The sequence below is a fragment of the Cucumis melo genome, chromosome 6, assembly GCF_025177605.1.
Source record: "Cucumis melo cultivar AY chromosome 6, USDA_Cmelo_AY_1.0, whole genome shotgun sequence".
In the NCBI taxonomy this organism is placed as follows: Eukaryota; Viridiplantae; Streptophyta; class Magnoliopsida; order Cucurbitales; family Cucurbitaceae; genus Cucumis; species Cucumis melo.
The window spans coordinates 3468986-3490389 of record NC_066862.1 but is presented as its reverse complement, the minus strand read 5'-3'; the positions used below and the strand labels follow the sequence as shown (position 1 = coordinate 3490389).

Sequence of the window (21404 nt, the reverse complement as noted above, 5' to 3'; positions counted from 1 at the left end):
AGTGCCTATCAAAATGTATTGTTTTTATCAAATGTATATCAGAGCATTTTTGACATTTTACATATTGTATATGTGGGTTGGACTATCATTTTTATAAATGTATATGTTATAAGTAGTCTTTTAACTTTTTTGAAGTGTCATTTGAAACATATCTTTTTATAATACAACAATTGTAGAAATAGAATCCAATCTTTCATCTCTAAAACCAAAAATCATACGAATTATTGTTGAACTAAGCTCATTGTATTTTAATTTAAAAAATGAAATAGTTTTACACACAGGGTGAGTTTTTTTTAAATTTAATTATTTAAATATTTATTTTAAAACCACCTTAAAAATGTAGATAATATAAAAAAAAAATTTAGAAAATATCTAAATAAACAAATAGATATTAAAAAAAATTAAAATGTATATTACATTGTTTAATTTTGTTTATGTTTTATAAATGTTTCCGATAATTGAGGTAGATATATTCACATCACCACACATGTAATACTCATCCATATGGACATGTTAGATGTGTGGAACCCGACAAAGAAAGCATAATAAAAAAAAAAGGGAATCCACATGTTTATTTCCACTGTAATAATCTCTAAAAAAAAATAATAAATAAGTTCCTTATTGAAAAAAGAAATCTTATTGAAAACCATTATTTTCAAGGTGACAAAGTCATACTGCCAACTTTATTTATAATGCAATGTTTAATACAGAGCTATATGTCATTCATTCATACACATCCAACGAATCATTTCCACAAGAGAGAATGGCAGTGTCACCCTCAGGATTCGTCCTCACTCCTTTATCCAAAGCCGACGCCAATTACCATAGACCCACCGAACTCAAAGTCTTCGACGATACAAAAGCCGGCGTCAAGGGCTTGGTTGACGCTGGAATCACCGAAATTCCGCGCATCTTTTACCAACCAGTGGAAGATTACTACTGCTATAAACTTCCCGACGAAACCCATCACCAAATCCCAGTGATAGATCTCGACAACGTCCACGGAAATCCACTCAAACGAAAAGACGCCATAAACAGAGTCAGAGAAGCTTCAGAGAAACTGGGTTTTTTTCAACTGATTAACCACGGGATTCCGGTGAACGTTCTCGAAGAAATGAAAGATGCAGTCAGGAGATTCAACGAACAAGACACGGAAGTCAGGAAACAATACTACACCCGGAACAACACAAAACCTTTAATTTACAACAGCAATTTCGATCTGTACAGTGCATCGACTACGAATTGGAGAGACACGGTTGGATATATAAGTGCCCCTAATCCTCCCGATCCACAAGCCTTACCCGAAATCATCAGGTAAAATCAAATTTACTGTAGTTTCATGCTCTTGGACTCTGATATTTTCATTTAACAGTGTTTGTTTTGCAGAGATAATCTCTTGGACTACTCGATAAGAGTAATGGAAATTGGGAAATTGTTATTTGAATTAATGTCGGAGGCTTTAGGGCTGAACCCAAATTACTTAAACGAAATAGGCTGCAGCGATGGACTTGCAATTGGGTGCCATTATTACCCACCATGTCCACAGCCGGATTTGACACTAGGCACATCCGAACACAGTGACAATGTTTTCATCACTGTTCTATTTCAAGACAACATCGGCGGGCTTCAGATTCGAGACCAGAAAAAATGGGTTGATGTGCCACCTGTCGCCGGAGCTTTGGTGGTCAACATCGGAGAGCTTATGCAGGCAAGTGTGTTATATTACAGGAATCTGTGATCTCTCTGTTTGTTTAAGTATGTGATTATTGATTTGGATTATTGGGAAATTGCAGTTAATAACAAACGACAGATTCATAAGTGTGGCACATAGAGTGTTGGCGAAGAAGGAAGGTCCGAGAATTTCAGTAGCTAGCTTTTTTTCGACGATGGCATTTCCGAGCACGAAAACGTATGGACCCATAAAGGAATTGTTATCGGAAGAGAATCCTGCGAAGTATAGAGAAACCACAATTAGAGAATTCGATAGGCTGTATCGTGCTAATGGGCTTGGGACTTCCTCTCTGCCGCGTCTTAAGATTTGAGTGAAAAAAAACTGATGTGTAATTTATGTTTGTTTCTTGTTTTGATTGAACCTTTGTGTGTTTGTCCAGAAAGCGATGAAAGCTTCACATTAATCTGTGCATTTGCTTTTCAACCAAATAACATTTCAAACTTGTGGCGCAAACTATTCCTACTGTAAATATGATAGATCAAAAAGCCAGACAATACTAAAATCGATATAAAAGATCTAGTTAGTCACAGATAAAAAGGATTTCAATCGGTATTCGACAACCTTCATTACCGAGATCTGATTTGAACATCTACTAAATAGGTTATAATACAATGTTTTGATTGGAAAAAGACTCAAACTATCTCACCCCTAATTAGTGAAATCAAATCTTTCTAATAATTTTTTTTACTACTTTGTTTTTTGTTTTTTAAAATTAAATCCAGTCGTCAAAACTTGTACCCAGAGCTGAGTAATATGTTACTCAAAATTCAAATTCTTCATCTATGCGTGCATTTTGAGATTAAAAAATATCTAAATGGTTTGATTTGACATTAAAAAATAGTTTACAATTAACAACGTGGGAATAATTTAACTTTTTAAATTGTATAATCTCAATTAAAAGATTAAAAGTCTTAAATTAAATTATTTAAATCATAAAAGTGGTACATAATTTTTGTGACATTGTCAACATGCATCACATATGAAATTGTCCACCATGTTTGCAAATAAGACAAAAAAATCCACATGGTTTATGAATGATTTAGTCAACATATTATAAGTAAAACCATTAGAAAAAACAAAATGTGTCCAAATGCTACCACTTAATTCAAGACTATTTTTCTTCCTCTCTTTATGTCATTCATGACTTGATAGAAAACGTGCATTTAAGAATTTCCCCTATTTTTCCTATAAAAAGATGTCTTTAGGTTAAGTGTTGTTTTGGATCAAATTGATGTATTGACTTTAGTGTATTGATAAATTTGAATTTAGTTTAGTGATAGTTTTCTTGATAAGGATAACCAAAGAAAAATATTGCTAGGTATACATCCTTTGGGTAAGTAAGAAGATAACCATGATTTTTTTAAAGAAAACATCTCGTGGAGATATGAAGTTTTTAAATAATATATACTGATTATATCTTTATAATGATAGACGTTGTTTAACTATTAAACAAACACGTATTTCTTTTATATACATACAACTTATTATTTACTCAAAAAAATATTCACGTGCTTAATTACACTATTCATATTCCAATCTAAAATAATTGTTTATTAAATGAGTTCGAGTAAATCACGACAACTTGTGTCATGTCTAAAAAAAATATTATTTCTCATCAACTGGACTTGGTAAATATTGTTTAATATATTTTACTTTTCTTTTCCTTTATTATTTTTTGTTAGTGTTTATTATTTTTCGCCAAACAAAAATAATTTAAACTCCAAACATAAACTATTGTAACAAATACTAAAATATTTTACACCTTAAACATTAGCATGATGTTGTGACTTTATAGTTGAATGTTTGATGTTTACATAGTCGAGTTCAATATCTATATTTGTTAGTGGCTTTATAGGTGTAACTTCACAATTGAACTATCTTAGACGTGTTCTCTTCATCCATATCTCGTTTATTAGTTTGTCCATCCTCATCTAAAATTAGTCTAATTTTGGAACCAATCACAAATTGCCACATCATTTATTAAAATAATTATATTTGGATTAAAAGGCATGTGTCCCAAATTAAATTTAAAATAAATTGGACCATTCTAATGATGTCACGTGTCTTTATTATGACAATCGGGTCAAATTAATTATTTTGGTTCAATTAAATATTATTTAGTTAGACTGAAATTCAATTGAGTTTAAAAATAAGCTTAATTTATATGACCCAAATTGAGGCCATGGGTATGGTCCATAAAAGCCCACCAAAGAACATGTTTTAGTTGTCATATTATATTTTAGCGTGTTAGGCATGTTCTTATCATTCATAATTAATTGTAGTATTCTATATGACATCTATGTGTTACTTTTAAATTGACAAATTTAAAACCAAATGCCTATACTATACTAATTAAATTATAAGTTAATAAACAAATGTATGAAAAAAAGAACGTAACACACAAGCATCTATTAATTGCATCCATTGTTTTATGTTGTTAATGTTATTTACCAATTCTAAACTCTAAATTTACTGCAAACATGTGTTTAGGTTTACAAGTAAATCATCAACACGTAAGTAGTCGATTCGACTACATTAAAACTTTCATAGTCACTTACTAAAAAAAGTTAAAATAGATATAATAAAAAAATATTTTAGCATGTTTTTAAATATAAAAAAATAAATTAAAATGTAAACAAATATTATCACTTTTTCTCTCTTCTACGATGGATAGATTATACAACAATTTTATCATTTACAATAATTTTTTCATTAGTTTCATAGTATAAAGTCTCATGTATAAGTAATGTGTTTCTTTTAAAATCTAACACAATTATTTATTTAAAGTCAATGGGGGACAAACCGATAGATGCCTCACTTCTTTATTTAACATGTTTACAATTACAATCGACAACCCCTAACCAAATTTTTCAAAACACCTTCTTTAGGGGGAAGACAATTGTTCCTCTCCACAATGGCGGTCGCAGCCTCAACAGTCAACCGACTCAACCTCACTCCGCTGTCCAAAGCCGATGAAAACTACCATAGACCAACTGACCTCAGAGCTTTCGATGACACCAAAGCCGGCGTCAAAGGCTTAGTCGACGCCGGAATCACCGAAATTCCTCGTATCTTTTACCGCCCACCACCCGAGAATTATGACTCCGACAATATTTCCCCCGAAACCCAAGTCCAAATACCAGTGATAGACCTCGACCAAATCAACAAAAATCCACTCAAACGCAAAGACACCATCGACAGAGTCAGAGAAGCGTCAGAGAAATTGGGTTTTTTCCAACTGATTAACCATGGGATTCCGACGAACGTTCTTGAGGAGATGAAAGATGCAGTTCGAAGATTTAACGAACAAGAAACTGAATCCAAGAAACAATATTACACTCGCGACCCCACCAAACCTTTGATTTACAATAGTAATTTCGATCTGTACTCTGCAGCCATCACCAATTGGAGGGATAGCTTTGGCTATATCAGTGCCCCAAGTCCCCACAATCCCCAAGACCTGCCGGAAATTTGCAGGTAAAGACACTAATTTTGATTATTAAAAGAAGAAAAAAGGAACCCCCTTTTACTAATTACTAACCTCTGTATTTTGCAGGGATGTTCTTGTGGATTATTCAAAACGAGTAATGGAGATTGGGAATTTACTGTTTGAATTGCTGTCGGAAGCTCTAGGTTTGAATCCAAATTATTTGAAAGATATAGACTGCAATGAAGGACTTGCACTTGTATGCCACTATTACCCACCATGCCCACAGCCGAATTTAGCCATCGGCACATCAGAGCACACCGACAGTGACTTTATCACTGTGCTATTGCAAGACCATATCGGCGGCCTTCAGATTCGGTATGAGGACAACTGGGTCGACGTGCCCCCGGTCGCTGGAGCTTTAGTGGTGAACATCGGAGATCTTATGCAGCTAATAACAAATGACAAATTCAAAAGCGTTAAGCACAGAGTTCTTGCAAACAAGGAGGGTCCGAGAGTATCAGTGGCAGGGGTTTTTTCCACGCTTCATTTTCCGACCTCCAAATTGTATAGACCTATCAAGGAGTTGATATCGGAAGAAAATCCTGCAATATACAGAGAAACCACCATCAGAGACTTCCATATTCAGTTCCGAGCCGATGGCCTTGGAACTTCTACTCTGCAGCATTTCAAACTGAGTCAAGCAGGTGCTTAATTTGTTGTTAACAGAGGGAAGTAAAGAGAACAGAGTTGTTGATTCTGTGTGTTATCAGTTTTGATTGAGAACTTGTGATCATGACCTGCACAATCCTATAGCTTTAAACTGAAACTTGTTCTATGGTGTACGTTGTTGTCGATGTAAGATTGTTAGATGAAATGGGCATAATTAATAAAATTGGTGTGTTAGAAATATCCTATCAAATTGTTGGATGATTAATTTTGATACAAAAACAGTTGATTAAGAATCTGATTGGGTTAGATATTGATTATCTTTAAGATCACATAACTTGATAAAAAAAACAAGTTTTATTCATCTAATCGATCTCTTTAAATGTTTTTGACATGCAATTCAACTCAGCATATCTATTTTGCAAATTCAAAACTCTCATTCTAAACTTGAAAACAATCACAAAGTCTAAATCTCAAATCATCATAATATTCTTAGAACAATCAAACAAGACAAAGTCTCCGGGTAGAAGTCCTAATGCAACACTAAAAATGACAAAATTACCCCTATTTGAATTAAAATAAAGAAAACTATTGGATGGGAAGAGAATATTAGAGCCTGCTTGTTGGAGAAACTTTGAAATTTGTGGAAATGAAATGAATTATTGCTTCCATAACAACAGGACACACAACTATCCACCTCAACAGTACTACACACTGCTGCATTGATGCACGTCAAACAAAAAAATTTGGGAGTTTCTTACGCTTGTGTTTGAGTTGATGCATACTGGAGAGCACATAGACATTTTTGCTTCTTTCTTTTAAATAGTTATGAACTTTATTTTGTGTTGATGCATCGCAACCAACCAGCTTTTCAGGATAAGATAAAGATAGACAATGGCGGATTCAGGCAACAAATTCATCCTCACTCCACTGTCCAAAACCACATAAAATTACGATAGATCTTCTGAGCTCAAAGCTTTTGATGACACTAAATCCGGTGTCAAAGGATTAGTCGACGCCGGAGTCACTGAAATTCCACGCATCTTTTACAGGCCACCAGAGGATTCCGATTCCGACGATGTTTCTAGCAAAACCCAAATCCAGATCCCCGCGATAGATCTCAACCACGTTGGCAGTAATTCACTCAAACGCAAATACACCACCGATAGAATCCGAGAAGCTTCAGAGAAATTTGGGTTTTTCCAACTGATTAACCATGGGATTCCGGTGAGCGTTTTGGAAGGGGTGTATGACGCGGTTCGAAGATTTAACGAACAAGAAACAGAAATAAAGAAACAATACTATTCTCGCGACTTCTCTAAGCCTTTTATTTACATCAGCAATTTTGATCTCTACTTTGCAAAAACCACCAATTGGAGGGATACATTTAGATACGCAAGCGCCACAACTCCCCAGGATCAGCAAGACATACCAGAAATTTGCAGGTAAAATAGCTTTATTTTTGGAGCCCAAAGAAAGAGAACAAAACAGAGATCCCTGTTTATGCTAACGTTTTGTTTTGGCAGAGACATTCTGGTGTATTACTCAAAACGATTGATGGAAATCGGGAAATTACTATTTGAATTGTTATCGGAAGCTCTGGGGTTGAATCCAAATTACTTGAACGATATAGGATGTAGCGAAGGGGTTTCACTTGTATGCCACTATTACCCGCCATGCCCACAGCCAAACTTGACCATCGGCACATCAGAGCACACCGACAATGATTTTATCACTGTTCTATATCAAGATCACGTCGGCGGCCTACAGATTCGTTACGAGAACAGTTGGGTGGAGGTTGCCCCTGTGGACGGAGCTTTAGTGGTGAACATCGGAGATCTTATGCAGCCGACAACAAACGACAAATTCAAAAGCGTTAAGCATAGAGTTGTTGCGAAAAAGGAAGGTCCAAGAGTATCAGTGGCTGGGTTTTTCTCCAAGTTTCCGTTATCGACGTCCAAATTAGCACCCATTGAAGAGTTGATTTCGGAAGAAAATCCTGCAGTATACAGAGAAACCACAATTAGAGACTTCAATATTCAGTTCCGTTCGAAAGGTCTTGGAACTACTACTTTGGAGCATTTCAAGATAAAACCTGGAGATGCAGATGCTTAATTGTGGTTAGTTGTGGGTGTTCGTTCTCTCTTTGATTCAAACTTCCATCTATTATTGAAAAACTAAACTGAATTAAAGGTTGCTCCTTGCCGTTTCTGTCATACTATATATTAGTAAGCATTTGCGTAACTATTCGAGATTTCTGAGTTGATAATGTTAGATTGTTTTTGACAAAATGTTTAAAATCATGTAGAGGAAAAAAACAAAGGTATGGTCACTGACTATTGATTCAAAGAATGCAAACAATGCTTTCTTTCTAATTAATACCAATACGAAGGAATTACGATATTACCGCTCTTTTTAGTTTTTAGGGACTTAATACTTTCTTTCTAATTATACATTACAACTTAGCTAACCAAAATTCTAAATCACTTAAACAATTGTTTGTCTTCCCTTAAATTTAAGTTCTCAATTCCTACCTATTTTAAACTAATTAAAAAGCATGCTAATAGATGAGAGTGAATATTTAATTAAAAAAAAATAAGATTTAAAATGTAAATCTTGTCAATTAAGGAACAAACAAAACAAAATCCAAATTTTAAGAGTAAAATTGTAATATTTTAAAATTTTTGTTGACGTAGGTTTGATATGAAGTATGAAAAAATTGAAAAGTAAATGCACTAGATGAGATTCTGTTCAAACTTAGATATGCTCCTTAAGCCATGCTAAATCTCTTAAATCCGTTAAATCTCTATAACTAAAGTTAGGAACTAAAAATGTATTTAATAAAAGTCGTAAATCTATCACGGATTTGACTTGTCATATTGAAAATAGGATAATGATTTAATGGACCACATTGGTTAAAAGCATTTTTTGTTGAAAGGTCTAAAAGCACCTCTTCCACCTCAAGAAACAAAGGTGTCATATTCATTTAAGTCTCATTCTTCTCTTCTTCCACCTCTTGTGGAAGGTTGGTTTTGTTGGATTTATTGGAGTGCGTCTTTATTAGTAATGTATTTCTTTGTTTCTCTACCTTCTTTTCTTCTTTTTCTTCTTAACATTTTCTTTTGTTTTATTTTCAACCAAATTTATTTATATTTTAAAAATACTAAATTTAGAATTAATGTCTTATAAAAAAAAAAACATTCTTTTTAGTTGTTTTGATGTAATTTTTGCTTCTTTTTTCGGTCTATCTTTTTTATTTCAGCCTACTTTATTTGTTAAATTCAATTATTTTCTTATTCTTTTGATTTTTGTTTCATTATTTTCAATTTTAGAATTTACGTTAAATTAAGAATGAAATATATTATTTGTGATTATAAACTACCAAGAATGGGAAAGCATTAGTTAATAACATTGTTGTTTATTTAATTAAGTTATTATAGACTAAAACAACTAAAATTATAAAATTAGTTTTTGGTTCATTAATTATAGTTGAAGTAAATTAAATCAATTTTTATTTCAATTTACTTAAAGGATAAATTTCTATTCAATTAATTTAATATATCACGAATCACCATAATAAACTAGTTTGTACTCAATTAGGATTAGTCATTTTAGTCACTAAAGCATACAAAAATTAACTAATCAAACTAACCTCGACTAAATAAACTCAAAATAATAAATCTAATATAAAATATGTAAAAAAATGGTTCCCAAAATTTGTCAAAAACATTTAAAAATGATTTCCAAAAATTTTCAAATTGACTTGAGTTTACTATTTTATAAAAAAAAAAAAAAAAAAACGCATTCCATCCTGAGAGTTAAAAATAATGAAAAAACATTATCCTAATCTTTGCTTAGTTAATAAACAAATGGATTAATTCATTTGGCTATATTTAAAAAATCCAAAAAATAATAGATTAAACTATAAATTTATCAAATTGGTCTGTATGTATGAAAAACCAAGTTCACACCAACACAATTTCCCTTGAAATAATTTATATTGAATAGTCTAACACAAAAATAACTATACAACTCTGAAATATAAACTTTTCAACATGATTTGATTACAAGTCTAAAATTCAAAGGAAACACTATATGAATTATGAACATCTATCTATTTATCCATTCAGTCAAACTTTGAATATTCATTACTAGTGGACAACTTGAACTTGAACTATTATTAGAATTAGATCCCACCGTACAAACCCCCCTATATATCCTACTACATCACCATTGCCCAAACCACTTTACAATTTTGAAAACACACTCTTCATTTCATAAATTCAATCTCTTCCATCCACCTAAGAGATCGAGATCCATAATGGCGGTCGCAGCTTCAGGAATCAACCTTACTCCACTATCCAAAGCCGACGATAACTTCCATAGACCCACTGAACTCAAAGCTTTCGATGACACTAAAGCCGGCGTTAAAGGCTTAGTCGACGCAAACATTACTGAAATCCCCCGTATCTTTTACCACCCACCGGAGGAAGTCGACTCCGCCGAAACCCATATCCATATTCCATTGATAGACCTCGAAGGCGTCGGCGACGATTCGCTCAAACGCAAACACATTATCGATCAAATCCGTGACGCTTCGGAGGAATTGGGCTTCTTCCAATTGATTAACCATGGAATTCCGACGAGTGTTCTAGAAGAAATAAGAGACTCTGTTCGAAGATTTCACGAACAAGACACGGAAGTTAAGAAACAATACTATACAAGAGACTTCATGAAGCCTTTTATTTACAATAGTAATTTCGATTTGTATTCTGCTCCCACTACCAATTGGAGGGATACATTTAGTTATGTCAGTGCTCCAAATCCTCCAAATCCACAAGAATTGCCGGAAATTTGCAGGTAAATATGATCGTTTTTTTTTTTATAAATCAGTTTCATTTTGGATTTATTATTAACCTCTGTTTTTCGTAGAGATATTATGGTGGATTTCTCGAAATGGGTGATGGAGATCGGAAAATTAGTGTTGGAATTGCTGTCGGAAGCTTTGGGTTTGAATCCCAACTACTTGGACAACATAGGATGCAGTGATGGGCTTGCATTTGTATATCACTATTACCCTCCATGTCCACAGCCAAAATTGACCATCGGCATATCCGAGCACTCTGACACTGACTTCATCACGGTGCTGTTGCAAGACCTCGTCGGCGGCCTACAGATTCGTCATCAAAACAAGTGGATTGACGTGCGTCCTGTCGCTGGAGCCTTAGTCGTTAACATTGGTGACCTTATGCAAGTAAGACTCATTCGTTTATAGTAATTAATCCGAGCTTACCACTTTTTTTTAATCCCTTCTAATCTTTTTTCTAAAACATAATAATTTGGATGCAGCTAATAACCAATGACAGGTTCGAAAGTGTTAATCATAGGGTTCTATCAAGTCACGAAGGTCCAAGAATATCCGTAGCGGGTGTTTTCTCAACGATGGTTTCGCCAAGTGACAAATTTTATGGACCCATCAAGGAATTGTTATCAAAAGAAAAGCCTGCAATTTACAGAGAAACTACGGTTAAAGACTTTAGTGTTCAATTCAAGTCGGATGGGCTTGGAACTTCTACTTTAAAACATTACAAGCTGAATCATGCAGATGTTTAGATTGTACCATCCCCATAATCATAGATATGTACTCAAGTTTGTTTTCATAATCCACGATCTTTATCTATGTTATAGCTATTTTCTTCCGGTACTTTTTATTGTACTACTATCGTAAAAGTTGAAGTTGAAAGTGAACAAAACAATGTTTCCCTTTTGAAATTATATCACAATCTAATTGCCTCTTTAGATAATCACTAACAAAAAATTTGTAACTAAACTGAAACCCAAAGTTTGATATTAGGGTAACACTCGTGATGTATTTAAAAATTTCGTACAATGCGCATTTATTGCCATTCATAATTGATGACATGCATCTGTATTTGTGAATAATAAAAAAATACAAATATGTAACTTGAAAGAGGTAGCAGCTTCATGAAACGATGAGCTAACAAAATAAAATAAAATAATTGTTAAAAAATTTCAAGTCTTAGTCACGTTAAATTTAAATAAATCTTTATACAAATGGGAGTCTTTGAAACTTGAAACTGAAGTTGAGATTCTCAAACGAAAATCTAATCAGAGAAGATTAGTTGCAAATTACAATGTTGCACCAAGGCACGAATGGAGTCGATCGAGTTGACTTAACTCCGGCAGCCAACGCGGACGAACATTTCGACAGATCTGCTGAACTGAAACTCTTCGACGACACGAAAGCCGGAGTGAAAGGCCTAGTCGACAACGGCATTACCCAAATACCGCGAATATTTTACCGACCGCCTGATTCCAGCGAGTACCCTGTTGCCGGAGACACCGAATTGAGCATTCCAGTAATAGACCTCCAAGGCATTGACACAGATTCATCCAAACGAAGTGATGTCGTCAATAAAGTCCGAGAAGCCTCTGAGAAATGGGGTTTCTTTCAATTGGTCAACCATGGAGTTCCGTTGAGTTTTCTGGATGAGATTAAAAATGGAACACTAAGATTTTACGAACAAGATACCGAAGTGAAGAAGCTATTCTACACCCGCCACAACACAAAATCCATTGTTTACAACAGTAATTTCGATCTGTTTACTGCACCAGCCGCTAATTGGAGAGACACATTCCTCTGTTTCATGGGCCCTAATGTTCCAAACCCACAAGACTTGCCTGAAGTTTGCCGGTAACATTCTGGTTTCCGATGAGATTAAAAAAACAGGGTTTTTTTTTTTTTTTTTCTCTCTATTCTCTTTTCTTAATTAGTTGGTGTTTGTTGTAGAGATATCCTGTTCGAGTATTCAAAAGAAATGAAGAAATTGGGGCGAATACTATTTGGGGTGCTTTCGGAGGCTCTTGGCTTGAACACGAATTATCTAAGCGAGATCGAATGCGACAGGGGGTTAGCTGTTCTGTGTCATTATTATCCAGCATGTCCACAGCCAGAGCTTACTTTAGGCACAACTGAACACGCCGACAATGATTTCTTAACGGTTCTTCTACAAGACGACCAAATCGGAGGTCTTCAAGTTCTTCACGAGAAGAAGTGGGTTGATATTCCTCCAATTCCCGGAGCACTGGTCATCAACATTGGGGATCTTCTTCAGGCAAGCTTATAGGATTTACCCATAAAAATTGAGAATGAAAGCTTTCCCATTTTGTAATACTTAGCATTAAAGTATTTTTGCAGCTGATTTCGAACGATCGGTTCAAGAGCGTGGAGCATAGGGTGGTGGCGAATCGGGAAGGTCCGAGAGTTTCGGTTGCGAGCTTTTTTGGGATCGGCGTTTATCCAACATCTCAAGTTTATGGACCCATAAAGGAATTGTTATCGGAGAAAAATCCTGCCAAGTACAGAGAAACAACGCTCAAAGACTTCTATTTCTACCACAATATGAGAGGGTTGAATGGAATTTCTGCTCTGCAACATTTCAGGATCTGTCTCGAGGATGAAAGAAATGGTTAGTGGCCGATTTTTATTTCCGTTTAGAGGGTGGAAGTGGAAGATCGACGGCCAACGGGAGTGTTTAGGTTGGTTTGATTTTTATTATTAGTATTATCATTTCTCAAAGCTGGTTGGGTTTGAGATCTGTTATTTGAAGTTTGTTAACTCTGTTTGTAGATTACAAACAATGGGCGCACAATAATTAAAGAGGTTTTTACATGTTTTAAAGTAGTTTTTTTCTAGTTCATCTCCAACAAGATTGACTACTATCCAAGATTTAAAAGAAATTAATTTTTTCTAACTTAATTGGTCGTTTCGGATCTTTACGGTACATTCCAAAAACTAGTTCAGATAGTTTAGAACATTATTGTTAAATTTTTCTTGATCCATATGACAAAAATTTTAATGTTCTATTGTTTCACAGTTTTCCATAAATTTTTGGTATCAACATCATTGAACAAAGAACTTCCCTATCTAGTAAGCAAGTTATGTTTAGGCATTTCTATAATTTTAACAAATTGGAAAAGAGAGATATTCCCTAAAAAAAACATTCAACCCACTCTCAAATCAACCTATAAATTAGAAGGCACTACGAGACAAAAGGGTTCCAAAATATGAACCATCCTTCACAAAAAATCTTGTGGCTTATCCTTAAAGTGCCTTCCTTTGAAGACCAAAATTAAAGATAGATCCAATTTTTAAGAGCCAATGAAAACTAATTTTTACTTGCGTTAGCATCTTGTAAATTTATTATTTTGTCCTTAAAAATTATGTACATGTTTGATCCTTAGTGGTAACGCAAAATTAAAGATAGATCCATACTCGATGCTCTATGATTTATACTTTATAGTATATTCTCTATATTATATACTAGATACTTCATCTTTGATAGTTTATATTTGATACTAAATACTAAATATTGGCTACTCTATATGCGATGTTCAATGTTCGATATTTGATGCTCTTAAAAGTTATTTATGTCATATATATATATATATATTTATCATTCAAACCGTCATTTTTTAAGCAAATCGGACAAAAGAACTCAAATCCTAGTTTTAAGCAAAAGGTACAAAAGAGGAAAGAAAGAATGATAATTTTACCCATGATGACATAAGCAAAAACACCAACTATAAAAAGTTGAAATTTTTTATTTGAGGACACTTCCATTTTTGGTCTGTATTAGCTCTTTAAGATCTTTAGATATATTTTTTTATTTGAGCCGATGTGATATTAGCAATCGTTAAGATCCCCGCCGCCTAACAAATTTCTCTCCCATTAAGATGAATCAAACATCCAACACTCCTCAAAATTGGAGTCCCAAACACACAAAAATGCCCAACCTCACCCCATTCTCCAAACTTGACAAAACCTTCGACAGAGCTTCTGAACTCAAAGCCTTCGACCAAACAAAGGCCGGCGTCAAAGGCCTTGTTGACTCCGGCGTGGCGGAGATTCCAGGAATATTCTACTGCCCACCCAAAGAAGCTTCAAATTCCATTCCGGAGGAAACCCATTTGGGTGTTCCGGTGGTGGATCTGGAAGATATCGATAAAGACCCATTCAAACGCAGACAAGTGGTGGACGAAATCCGAGAAGCTTCAGAAACTGGGGGTTTTTTTCAAGTGATTAACCATGGAGTTCCGGTGAGTGTTCAGGAGGAGATCATAAATAGGGTTCGTCGATTTTTCGAACAGGACAGTGAAGTGAAGAAACAATATTATACAAGAGACTACACTAAATCTTTCATTTACAATTGCAATTTCGATTTGTTTAGCTCACCAGTGGCCAATTGGAGGGATACCATCGTCACTGTCATGGCCCCAAATCCTCCTAACCCACACGACTTGCCTCAAGTTTGCAGGTGATAGATACTCTGCCCGTTTTTTTTTATCTCTGTTCTTACTTCTTACCGCTTCCCATCTCTTCAAACGTTTTTGGGAAAAATCCATTTTTCTTATCCTTAAATTTTAATGCTGTATAGATTCTTCAACTGTAAAATGTTTATTTCTTGTTAATTGAACACATAAATGGATACCCTATGTCCAAAAACTGATAATACTTTTTGTTTGATGCATTATCGTATTAACATTTTTGTTTCAGAGACATCCTTTTTGAATATTCAAAACACATTATGAAGCTTGGAGAATTGATATTTGGTTTACTTTCGGAGGCTCTTGGTTTGAAATCAACTCATCTCGTAGACTTGGACTGTAACGAGGGACTTCGCATAATCGGCCACTATTATCCGTCAAGTCCTCAACCGGAACTCTCCATCGGCACAACTGAACACTCTGATGATACATTCATCACCGTTCTACTGCAGGACAATATGGGAGGTCTCCAAGTGCGTCAACAAAACAAATGGGTGGATGTTCCACCAGTTCCTGGGGCCTTCGTTATCAACGTCGGCAACTTATTGCAGGCAAGTGATTAGACAATTATTTCCATTGATACAATAATCCTGATTGATTTGGATACATATTAATAAAGGGAAAATTAATGAAAGGTGTTTGGGGAGTTGCTTTTGCAGTTGATAACAAATGATAGATTTGTGAGTTCAGAGCATAAAGTATTGGCGAACCGTGAAGGTCCAAGAATATCGGTAGCAAGTTTCTTTAGCACCGGCCGTCTACCAACATCTAAACTTTATGGACCCATTAAAGAATTGTTGTCGGAACAAAATCCTCCCAAATACAAAGAAATCACTGTTAGAGAGTACAATATCTACTTTGCCGAAAAAGGGTTGGATGGCACTTCTGCTCTTCCACATTTCAAGATTTGATTACATAGATGATTGAAAAGTCAGTTACTGATAAAGGTTTGTGTTTGTGACAATTAATGATCTTATTAGCGGAATCATAGTATAATATGTTGTGAGTTGTTATGAGCTTGGCGTACAAATTTCTTTTATTTTATCCTATTATCGGATCGTCAGGATTGTTGTTGCTAAATAATATATTTTTTTGTGTTTTTTGAAAGGTCCTAGATTGAGTCATTTTCGGTGTGTTGTTGTGTAGAGGAGAAGGTGGTTTTGAGGGTGAGTTTATCCCGTCATAAACTCCATCTTTCCAATATGTCGTGTGTTGAACACTTGGTGAACGAATGTTACACACTTGGTGAATGTTATACACTTGGTGAATGTTTTAATGCACTAGATCAGTGTGTGAGAAGATATGCTGTTAGGGGAAGCCTAACTTGTTGAACAATAATGTATTAAATCCGCCTTCACTTATTTAAAAAGGTTTGTTGTTTTTAATATTTTGTATAGTATGGGTTTACTAAAATGTTGTTCTGTACGCTTTTGTAAGGTTTGCTATGTCTTACATTATTTGTTAAAATGTTTGGTTGCATTGAAGTTTGAGTTTATGTTCTGAGATTTTTAATTTGTTCATGGCCTATAATGTTAGCTATGTTTGGTTTATTTTTTTTCTAGTACTGCTTAATGGAATGTCTCACAATAATCTAAAATAGTTTTTTTTTTTTTTCTGAATTTATGAAATTAGTTGGTTGGGAGAGGAACACATAAATCAACATTTATGAAATCAATTTTTGGAAAAATGTTTTTTTTAGTGTCTAATAATATCTCTCTCCCTAATTCGGGATTCATCTATGTTACTTTCATGGTAGTTGTTGTTAAACTCTACTGTTTAATGATTAATCTCCTCTTATTGATGTTAATATCGGCTAATTAATTAAAAATAATTATGATCTAAAATTTTAGATTAAATTTTGAGAGTGATATTAAAAAGTTGTGAAACTTAATTAATCATAACTAATAGATATTAACCTATGATAACATTCCGAGCTCATTTGTGCATGTTTTGTTGCAGGTGCTTGATGGTCTTAACCTCAAACTCACATCCTTTTAGTTTGTTCTCAATTTTGTTCAAATTGACCATCCTCATACTAGTGTGATATCGAGCTTATTGTAATTCAATAACTAAATTAGTACAATATGCGACTAAATCAACTAAACAATAAAGAATTAAAGTGGCCAGGTTTTTCAATTAAAGATACGTATTCTCCTCTTTTGGTGGTAAAATGAAACTATTTATAAGTTAGCCCTCTTATATATGTTCATGTTTGTGTGTGATGAAAGGAGTGGACATCTTTCCTAATTGATATATATATATATTTCGACTAGGATGGTTAGTCCAAATAAAAATTAAACCAAAAAAATAAAAACATATGGCATGTGATAGGTTTACTTAATAGATCACTACAATCTCTCAAATTTAACACCTAATCATTTAAAGATCGTACATTTTACATATAAAAGAAAGAATTGCAAGTTTAGATAATAATGGTAAAATAACTAACAAAATAAAAAAATCTATAAGTGGAAATCGATGTTAATAACAAAGGACTTAAAACACAAAATAGAAATGTGCTCAGGTTAATTACCACTGAACTAAATTATTGATTTTGTTATATATATATCTTTAAAACACCTCAAATCTTGCCCCTAGCCCCTGCTTAGATCGCGGGTGATATCAATATAATTTTCTCTTTTTGGAAAAAGATAGAGTGGATGTGTGCATTCATTCATCTTTTGTGGTTGTGGATTAGCATCCAATAGAAACGTGTATTATACTATCATACTTTCTCTAAATCTTTGGATATAAAGTATAGTAGAGGGGGCCAGCATGAGAACAAAGTCTATACCCTTTATATGTACTAAAATCTATATTTCATTTTATTTTGAACAAACTAAAAAAATAAGTTAAACTATTTTCCTCCACAAAATAAAGAATGACAAAATTTTATAATACAATATCAAGATGTTATTAGGATGGTAACTCACGTCCTCACCCCAAAAAATAACACTCAAACAAAAATGGCAAATCTAACACCTTTCTCTAAACTTGATGAAACCTTCGACAGAGCTTCCGAACTCAAAGCCTTCGACCAAACTAAGGCCGGCGTCAAGGGCCTTGTGGACTCTGGCCTCGCCGAAATCCCAGCAATATTTTACTACCCACACAAAGAACGTTCAAATTCCAACGAGACCTCTGTTCCCAACGAACCCCATTTGGGTGTTCCAGTGGTGGATTTGGAAGACATCGATAAAGATCCAATCAGACGCAGACAAGTGGTGGATAAAATCCGAGAAGCTTCAGAGACTTGGGGGTTCTTTCAATTGCTTAACCATGGGGTTCCGGTGAGTGTTCAGGAGGAGATCATAAATGGGACACGTCGATTTTTTGAACAGGACACTGAAGTGAAGAAACAATATTATACAAGAGACATCACTAAACCTTTCATTTACAATTCCAATTTCGATTTGTTTAGTGCACCCATTACCAATTGGAGGGATACCATCCTCACTCAAATAGCTCCAAATTCTTTTAGCCCACAAGACTTGCCTCAAGTTTGCAGGTAATCTCCACTCTCTGTCTCTTTCTTTTGCCTAATTACGATAGCTAACATCCCCCCAAGACTTTTCTCGTCGCCAAAGTGGGTGTTGGTGTTTGGAGCTGTTGTTTGCAATTCATATGGTGAAGCTATGCTTATTATGTACAATCATTTTTGGGATCCATGAATGTAGTTGAGGATATTGTTATATTAAACGGTGTTTCTTAGCTCTTGGAGTGGGTATTACCTAGTGGAATCTTAACTCTAAAGTTCTTCGGAACCTTTTGATTGGGAATTCTAACTCTGCGATTGAGGTCCAGGATTACCTCGATTCATTTAGACAAGTCCATTTAAGTGGTTTTATTAGGAAATATCTTTTGGATTGATCGCAACCGTAACGTCTTTGCACTTGATTTAGCTTTCCATGCTCAAACATTTTGGACACTCGTTCGTGAGTCTTGAAGATCATCAGATTCTGGCATTCTATTTTTTCTAACGTTGTTCTTAAAGCTTCTTTTTGTTTTCAGCTTGTTATTAAACTACTAATAGTTATCTATCTAAATAGATAACAAATTATAGTAATTGTTGTTATTTGTTGCGATTGGTGATAAAGATTTCTGTTGCAGAGACGTTCTACTTGATTATTCAAAACATATGGAGAAGCTTGGAGAATTGATATTTGGACTACTTTCGGAGGCTCTTGGTCTGAAATCAACTCATCTCGTGGACATAGATTGCAATGAGGGACATGCCATTCTCTGCCACTATTATCCGTCGTGCCCTCAGCCGGAACTCGCCATTGGCATCACCGAGCACGCTGATGGTACCTTCATCACCGTGCTGCTGCAAGACCATATCGGAGCTCTTCAAGTTCTACATGACAACAAATGGGTAGATATTCCACCCGTTCCTGGAGCTTTAGTCGTCAACGTCGGCAACTTATTGCAGGCAATGTTTTATTATGCATTCATCAATTAACAAGGTACACATATATAGAAAATATAATGATGGGTTTGGTTCCTTTATGGATGCAGTTGATTTCGAATGACAAATTTGTGAGCTCGGTGCATAGAGTGTTGGCTACTGGAAAGGGTCCAAGAGTATCGGTGGCAACTTTCTTCTCCACCACTGGCTATGCACAAACCTCCAAACTTTATGGACCAATCAAAGAATTGTTGTCCGAACAAAATCCTCCCAAATATAAACAAACTACTGTGAGAGATTACCGTCTCTACTATGCTAAAAGAGGGTTGGATGGAACGAATCCTCTCACACACTTTAGGCTTTGATTTTACTCAACTGCTTTTTGGTTCATAATTCCAAGGTTTGTTAAATGTTTTGAGTTCGACTTTTGTTAAGGTTTGTGATTTTTAAATTCTAAAACATGGATTTAATTTATTGAAATGTTATTTCCTATGCTGTTGTAAGGTTTGTTATGTCTCTAGAAATTATTTATTAAACCTTTGATAGACTTAGGTTTGAGTAGGTCAACTAAGTTTAATTTAGTATCTATAATTTCAAAGAAGAATCTTGGATAAGAATCTCATATCTTTAATTACTTAGGCTACATGTTTTTTTAACACTTTGAACACTGGGATATTTTTTATTCATGACTTGTACGAAAAACCAAGACAAGAGAGAAAGGCAGCATCAGGGGGACAGAGTTACTGAGTTATCTACTCCTGTTTTCTGTCTGTATTTGCCGTCAGTTGATTAGGAAGCATTCACGTCGTTCTCAACGCCCAAAAAAACTATCCCCATTCAGATAAACTGATCGGCATGAAATTAAAAGATCATACATAGTACACTCCTCAAACAAAAATGGCAAACCTCACGCCTTTCTCTAAACTTGATGAAACCTTCGACAGAGCTTCCGAACTCAAAGGCTTCGACCAAACCAAGGCCGGCGTCAAAGGCCTTGTGGACTCTGGCGTTGCCGAAATCCCAGGAATATTCTACTACCCACACAAAGAACGTTCAAATTCCGACAAGATTTCTGTTTCCAACGAACCCCATTTGGGTGTTCCAGTGGTGGATTTGGAAGACATCGATAAAGATCCATTCAAACGCAGACAAGCGGTGGACAAAATGCGAGAAGCTTCAGAAAGTTGGGGGTTTTTCCAAGTGCTTAACCATGGGGTTCCGGTGAGTCTTCAGGAGGAGATCATAAATGGGACACGTCAATTTTTCGAACAGGACACTGAAGTGAAGAAACAATATTATACAAGAGACAACACCAAGCCTTTCGTTTACCATTCCAATTTCGATTTGTTTAGCGCACCCACTGCCAATTGGAGGGATACTGTCTTCATTCAAATGGCCCCAAATTCTCCCAACCCCGAAGCTTCCCACAAGTTTGCAGGTAAACTCTGCATCTCTCCATTCTCTATCTTTTTGGTGCACGGTTGACTTTGAGGGTCAGGTTAATCATAAGGGCATTTCATACGTGAATTGAGCTAAACTCTTATCAGGACTTAATATACTATTTTTATGTCTATCCATTTGAATATGTTATTTGTTAGGAATTGATTGAATATCATGGAGTAAAGAGTTTTTTGTGAGTTATGTTGCAGAGACATCCTAATTGAATATTCAAAACAAATAGAAAAGGTTGGAGAATTGATATTTGAGCTACTTTCAGAGGCCCTTGGTTTGAAATCAACCCATCTCCTGGAATTGGATTGCACTGAAGGACATGCCATTAGGTGCCACTATTATCCCTCGTGTCCTCAGCCAGAACTCAC

The 21404-nt window shown here is 34.9% G+C and overlaps 8 protein-coding genes and 1 long non-coding RNA gene across 13 annotated transcripts; 8 read left to right on the top strand and 1 right to left on the bottom strand.

Annotated features, from left to right (window-relative positions):
• Positions 1-638: 638 nt before the first annotated feature.
• LOC103483615 (1-aminocyclopropane-1-carboxylate oxidase homolog 1-like) lies at positions 639-2135 on the top strand. Its single transcript, XM_008440327.3, has 3 exons — positions 639-1314; positions 1387-1708; positions 1794-2135. Exons 1-3 carry the CDS (start codon positions 698-700, stop codon positions 2040-2042), a joined length of 1188 nt encoding a protein of 395 aa, XP_008438549.3. The 5' UTR covers positions 639-697; the 3' UTR covers positions 2043-2135.
• Positions 2136-4407: 2272 nt separating this feature from the next.
• Positions 4408-6736, bottom strand: LOC127149848 (uncharacterized). Its single transcript, XR_007821633.1, has 3 exons — positions 6590-6736; positions 5274-5764; positions 4408-5192 (listed from the first exon to the last, which is right to left on the bottom strand). It is a non-coding gene; the product is annotated as an uncharacterized LOC127149848 (long non-coding RNA).
• On the top strand, positions 4647-6071 carry LOC103483614 (1-aminocyclopropane-1-carboxylate oxidase homolog 1-like). Its single transcript, XM_008440326.3, has 2 exons — positions 4647-5209; positions 5289-6071. Exons 1-2 carry the CDS (start codon positions 4647-4649, stop codon positions 5872-5874), a joined length of 1149 nt encoding a protein of 382 aa, XP_008438548.1. The 3' UTR covers positions 5875-6071.
• LOC103483613 (1-aminocyclopropane-1-carboxylate oxidase homolog 1-like) lies at positions 6308-8072 on the top strand. The gene is made up of 2 exons (XM_008440325.3): positions 6308-7273; positions 7355-8072. Exon 2 carries the CDS (start codon positions 7386-7388, stop codon positions 7941-7943), a length of 558 nt encoding a protein of 185 aa, XP_008438547.2. The 5' UTR covers positions 6308-7273; positions 7355-7385; the 3' UTR covers positions 7944-8072.
• A 1787-nt stretch (positions 8073-9859) lies between these two features.
• LOC103483612 (1-aminocyclopropane-1-carboxylate oxidase homolog 1-like) lies at positions 9860-11603 on the top strand. The gene is made up of 3 exons (XM_008440324.3): positions 9860-10688; positions 10761-11082; positions 11178-11603. The coding sequence occupies exons 1-3, from the start codon at positions 10150-10152 to the stop codon at positions 11439-11441; spliced, it is 1125 nt and encodes a 374-aa protein (XP_008438546.1). The 5' UTR covers positions 9860-10149; the 3' UTR covers positions 11442-11603.
• A 305-nt stretch (positions 11604-11908) lies between these two features.
• Positions 11909-13530, top strand: LOC103483611 (1-aminocyclopropane-1-carboxylate oxidase homolog 1-like). Its single transcript, XM_008440323.3, has 3 exons — positions 11909-12543; positions 12640-12964; positions 13048-13530. The coding sequence occupies exons 1-3, from the start codon at positions 11984-11986 to the stop codon at positions 13321-13323; spliced, it is 1161 nt and encodes a 386-aa protein (XP_008438545.1). The 5' UTR covers positions 11909-11983; the 3' UTR covers positions 13324-13530.
• Positions 13531-14468: 938 nt separating this feature from the next.
• LOC103483608 (1-aminocyclopropane-1-carboxylate oxidase homolog 1-like) lies at positions 14469-17317 on the top strand. 3 transcript variants are annotated; one of them, XM_051086065.1, is made up of 4 exons: positions 14469-15166; positions 15406-15727; positions 15836-16123; positions 17136-17317. In XM_051086065.1, exons 1-3 carry the CDS (start codon positions 14586-14588, stop codon positions 16085-16087), a joined length of 1155 nt encoding a protein of 384 aa, XP_050942022.1. In that variant the 5' UTR covers positions 14469-14585; the 3' UTR covers positions 16088-16123; positions 17136-17317. The 3 variants fall into 3 exon arrangements, with proteins under 3 accessions (XP_050942022.1, XP_050942021.1, XP_008438542.3); XM_051086064.1 differs by lacking the exon at positions 17136-17317 and adding an exon at positions 16285-16561; XM_008440320.3 differs by lacking the exon at positions 17136-17317 and having other exon boundaries at positions 15836-16561.
• A 777-nt stretch (positions 17318-18094) lies between these two features.
• On the top strand, positions 18095-20671 carry LOC103483609 (1-aminocyclopropane-1-carboxylate oxidase homolog 1-like). Of its 3 annotated transcripts, none has more exons than XM_017043562.2 (4): positions 18095-18684; positions 19287-19608; positions 19695-19984; positions 20529-20671. In XM_017043562.2, exons 1-3 carry the CDS (start codon positions 18098-18100, stop codon positions 19947-19949), a joined length of 1164 nt encoding a protein of 387 aa, XP_016899051.2. In that variant the 5' UTR covers positions 18095-18097; the 3' UTR covers positions 19950-19984; positions 20529-20671. The 3 variants fall into 3 exon arrangements, with proteins under 3 accessions (XP_016899051.2, XP_016899050.2, XP_008438543.2); XM_017043561.2 differs by lacking the exon at positions 20529-20671 and adding an exon at positions 20292-20438; XM_008440321.3 differs by lacking the exon at positions 20529-20671 and having other exon boundaries at positions 19695-20096.
• Positions 20477-21386, top strand: LOC103483610 (1-aminocyclopropane-1-carboxylate oxidase homolog). Its single transcript, XM_051086066.1, has 2 exons — positions 20477-21022; positions 21234-21386. Exons 1-2 carry the CDS (start codon positions 20482-20484, stop codon positions 21242-21244), a joined length of 552 nt encoding a protein of 183 aa, XP_050942023.1. The 5' UTR covers positions 20477-20481; the 3' UTR covers positions 21245-21386.
• Positions 21387-21404: the final 18 nt, after the last annotated feature.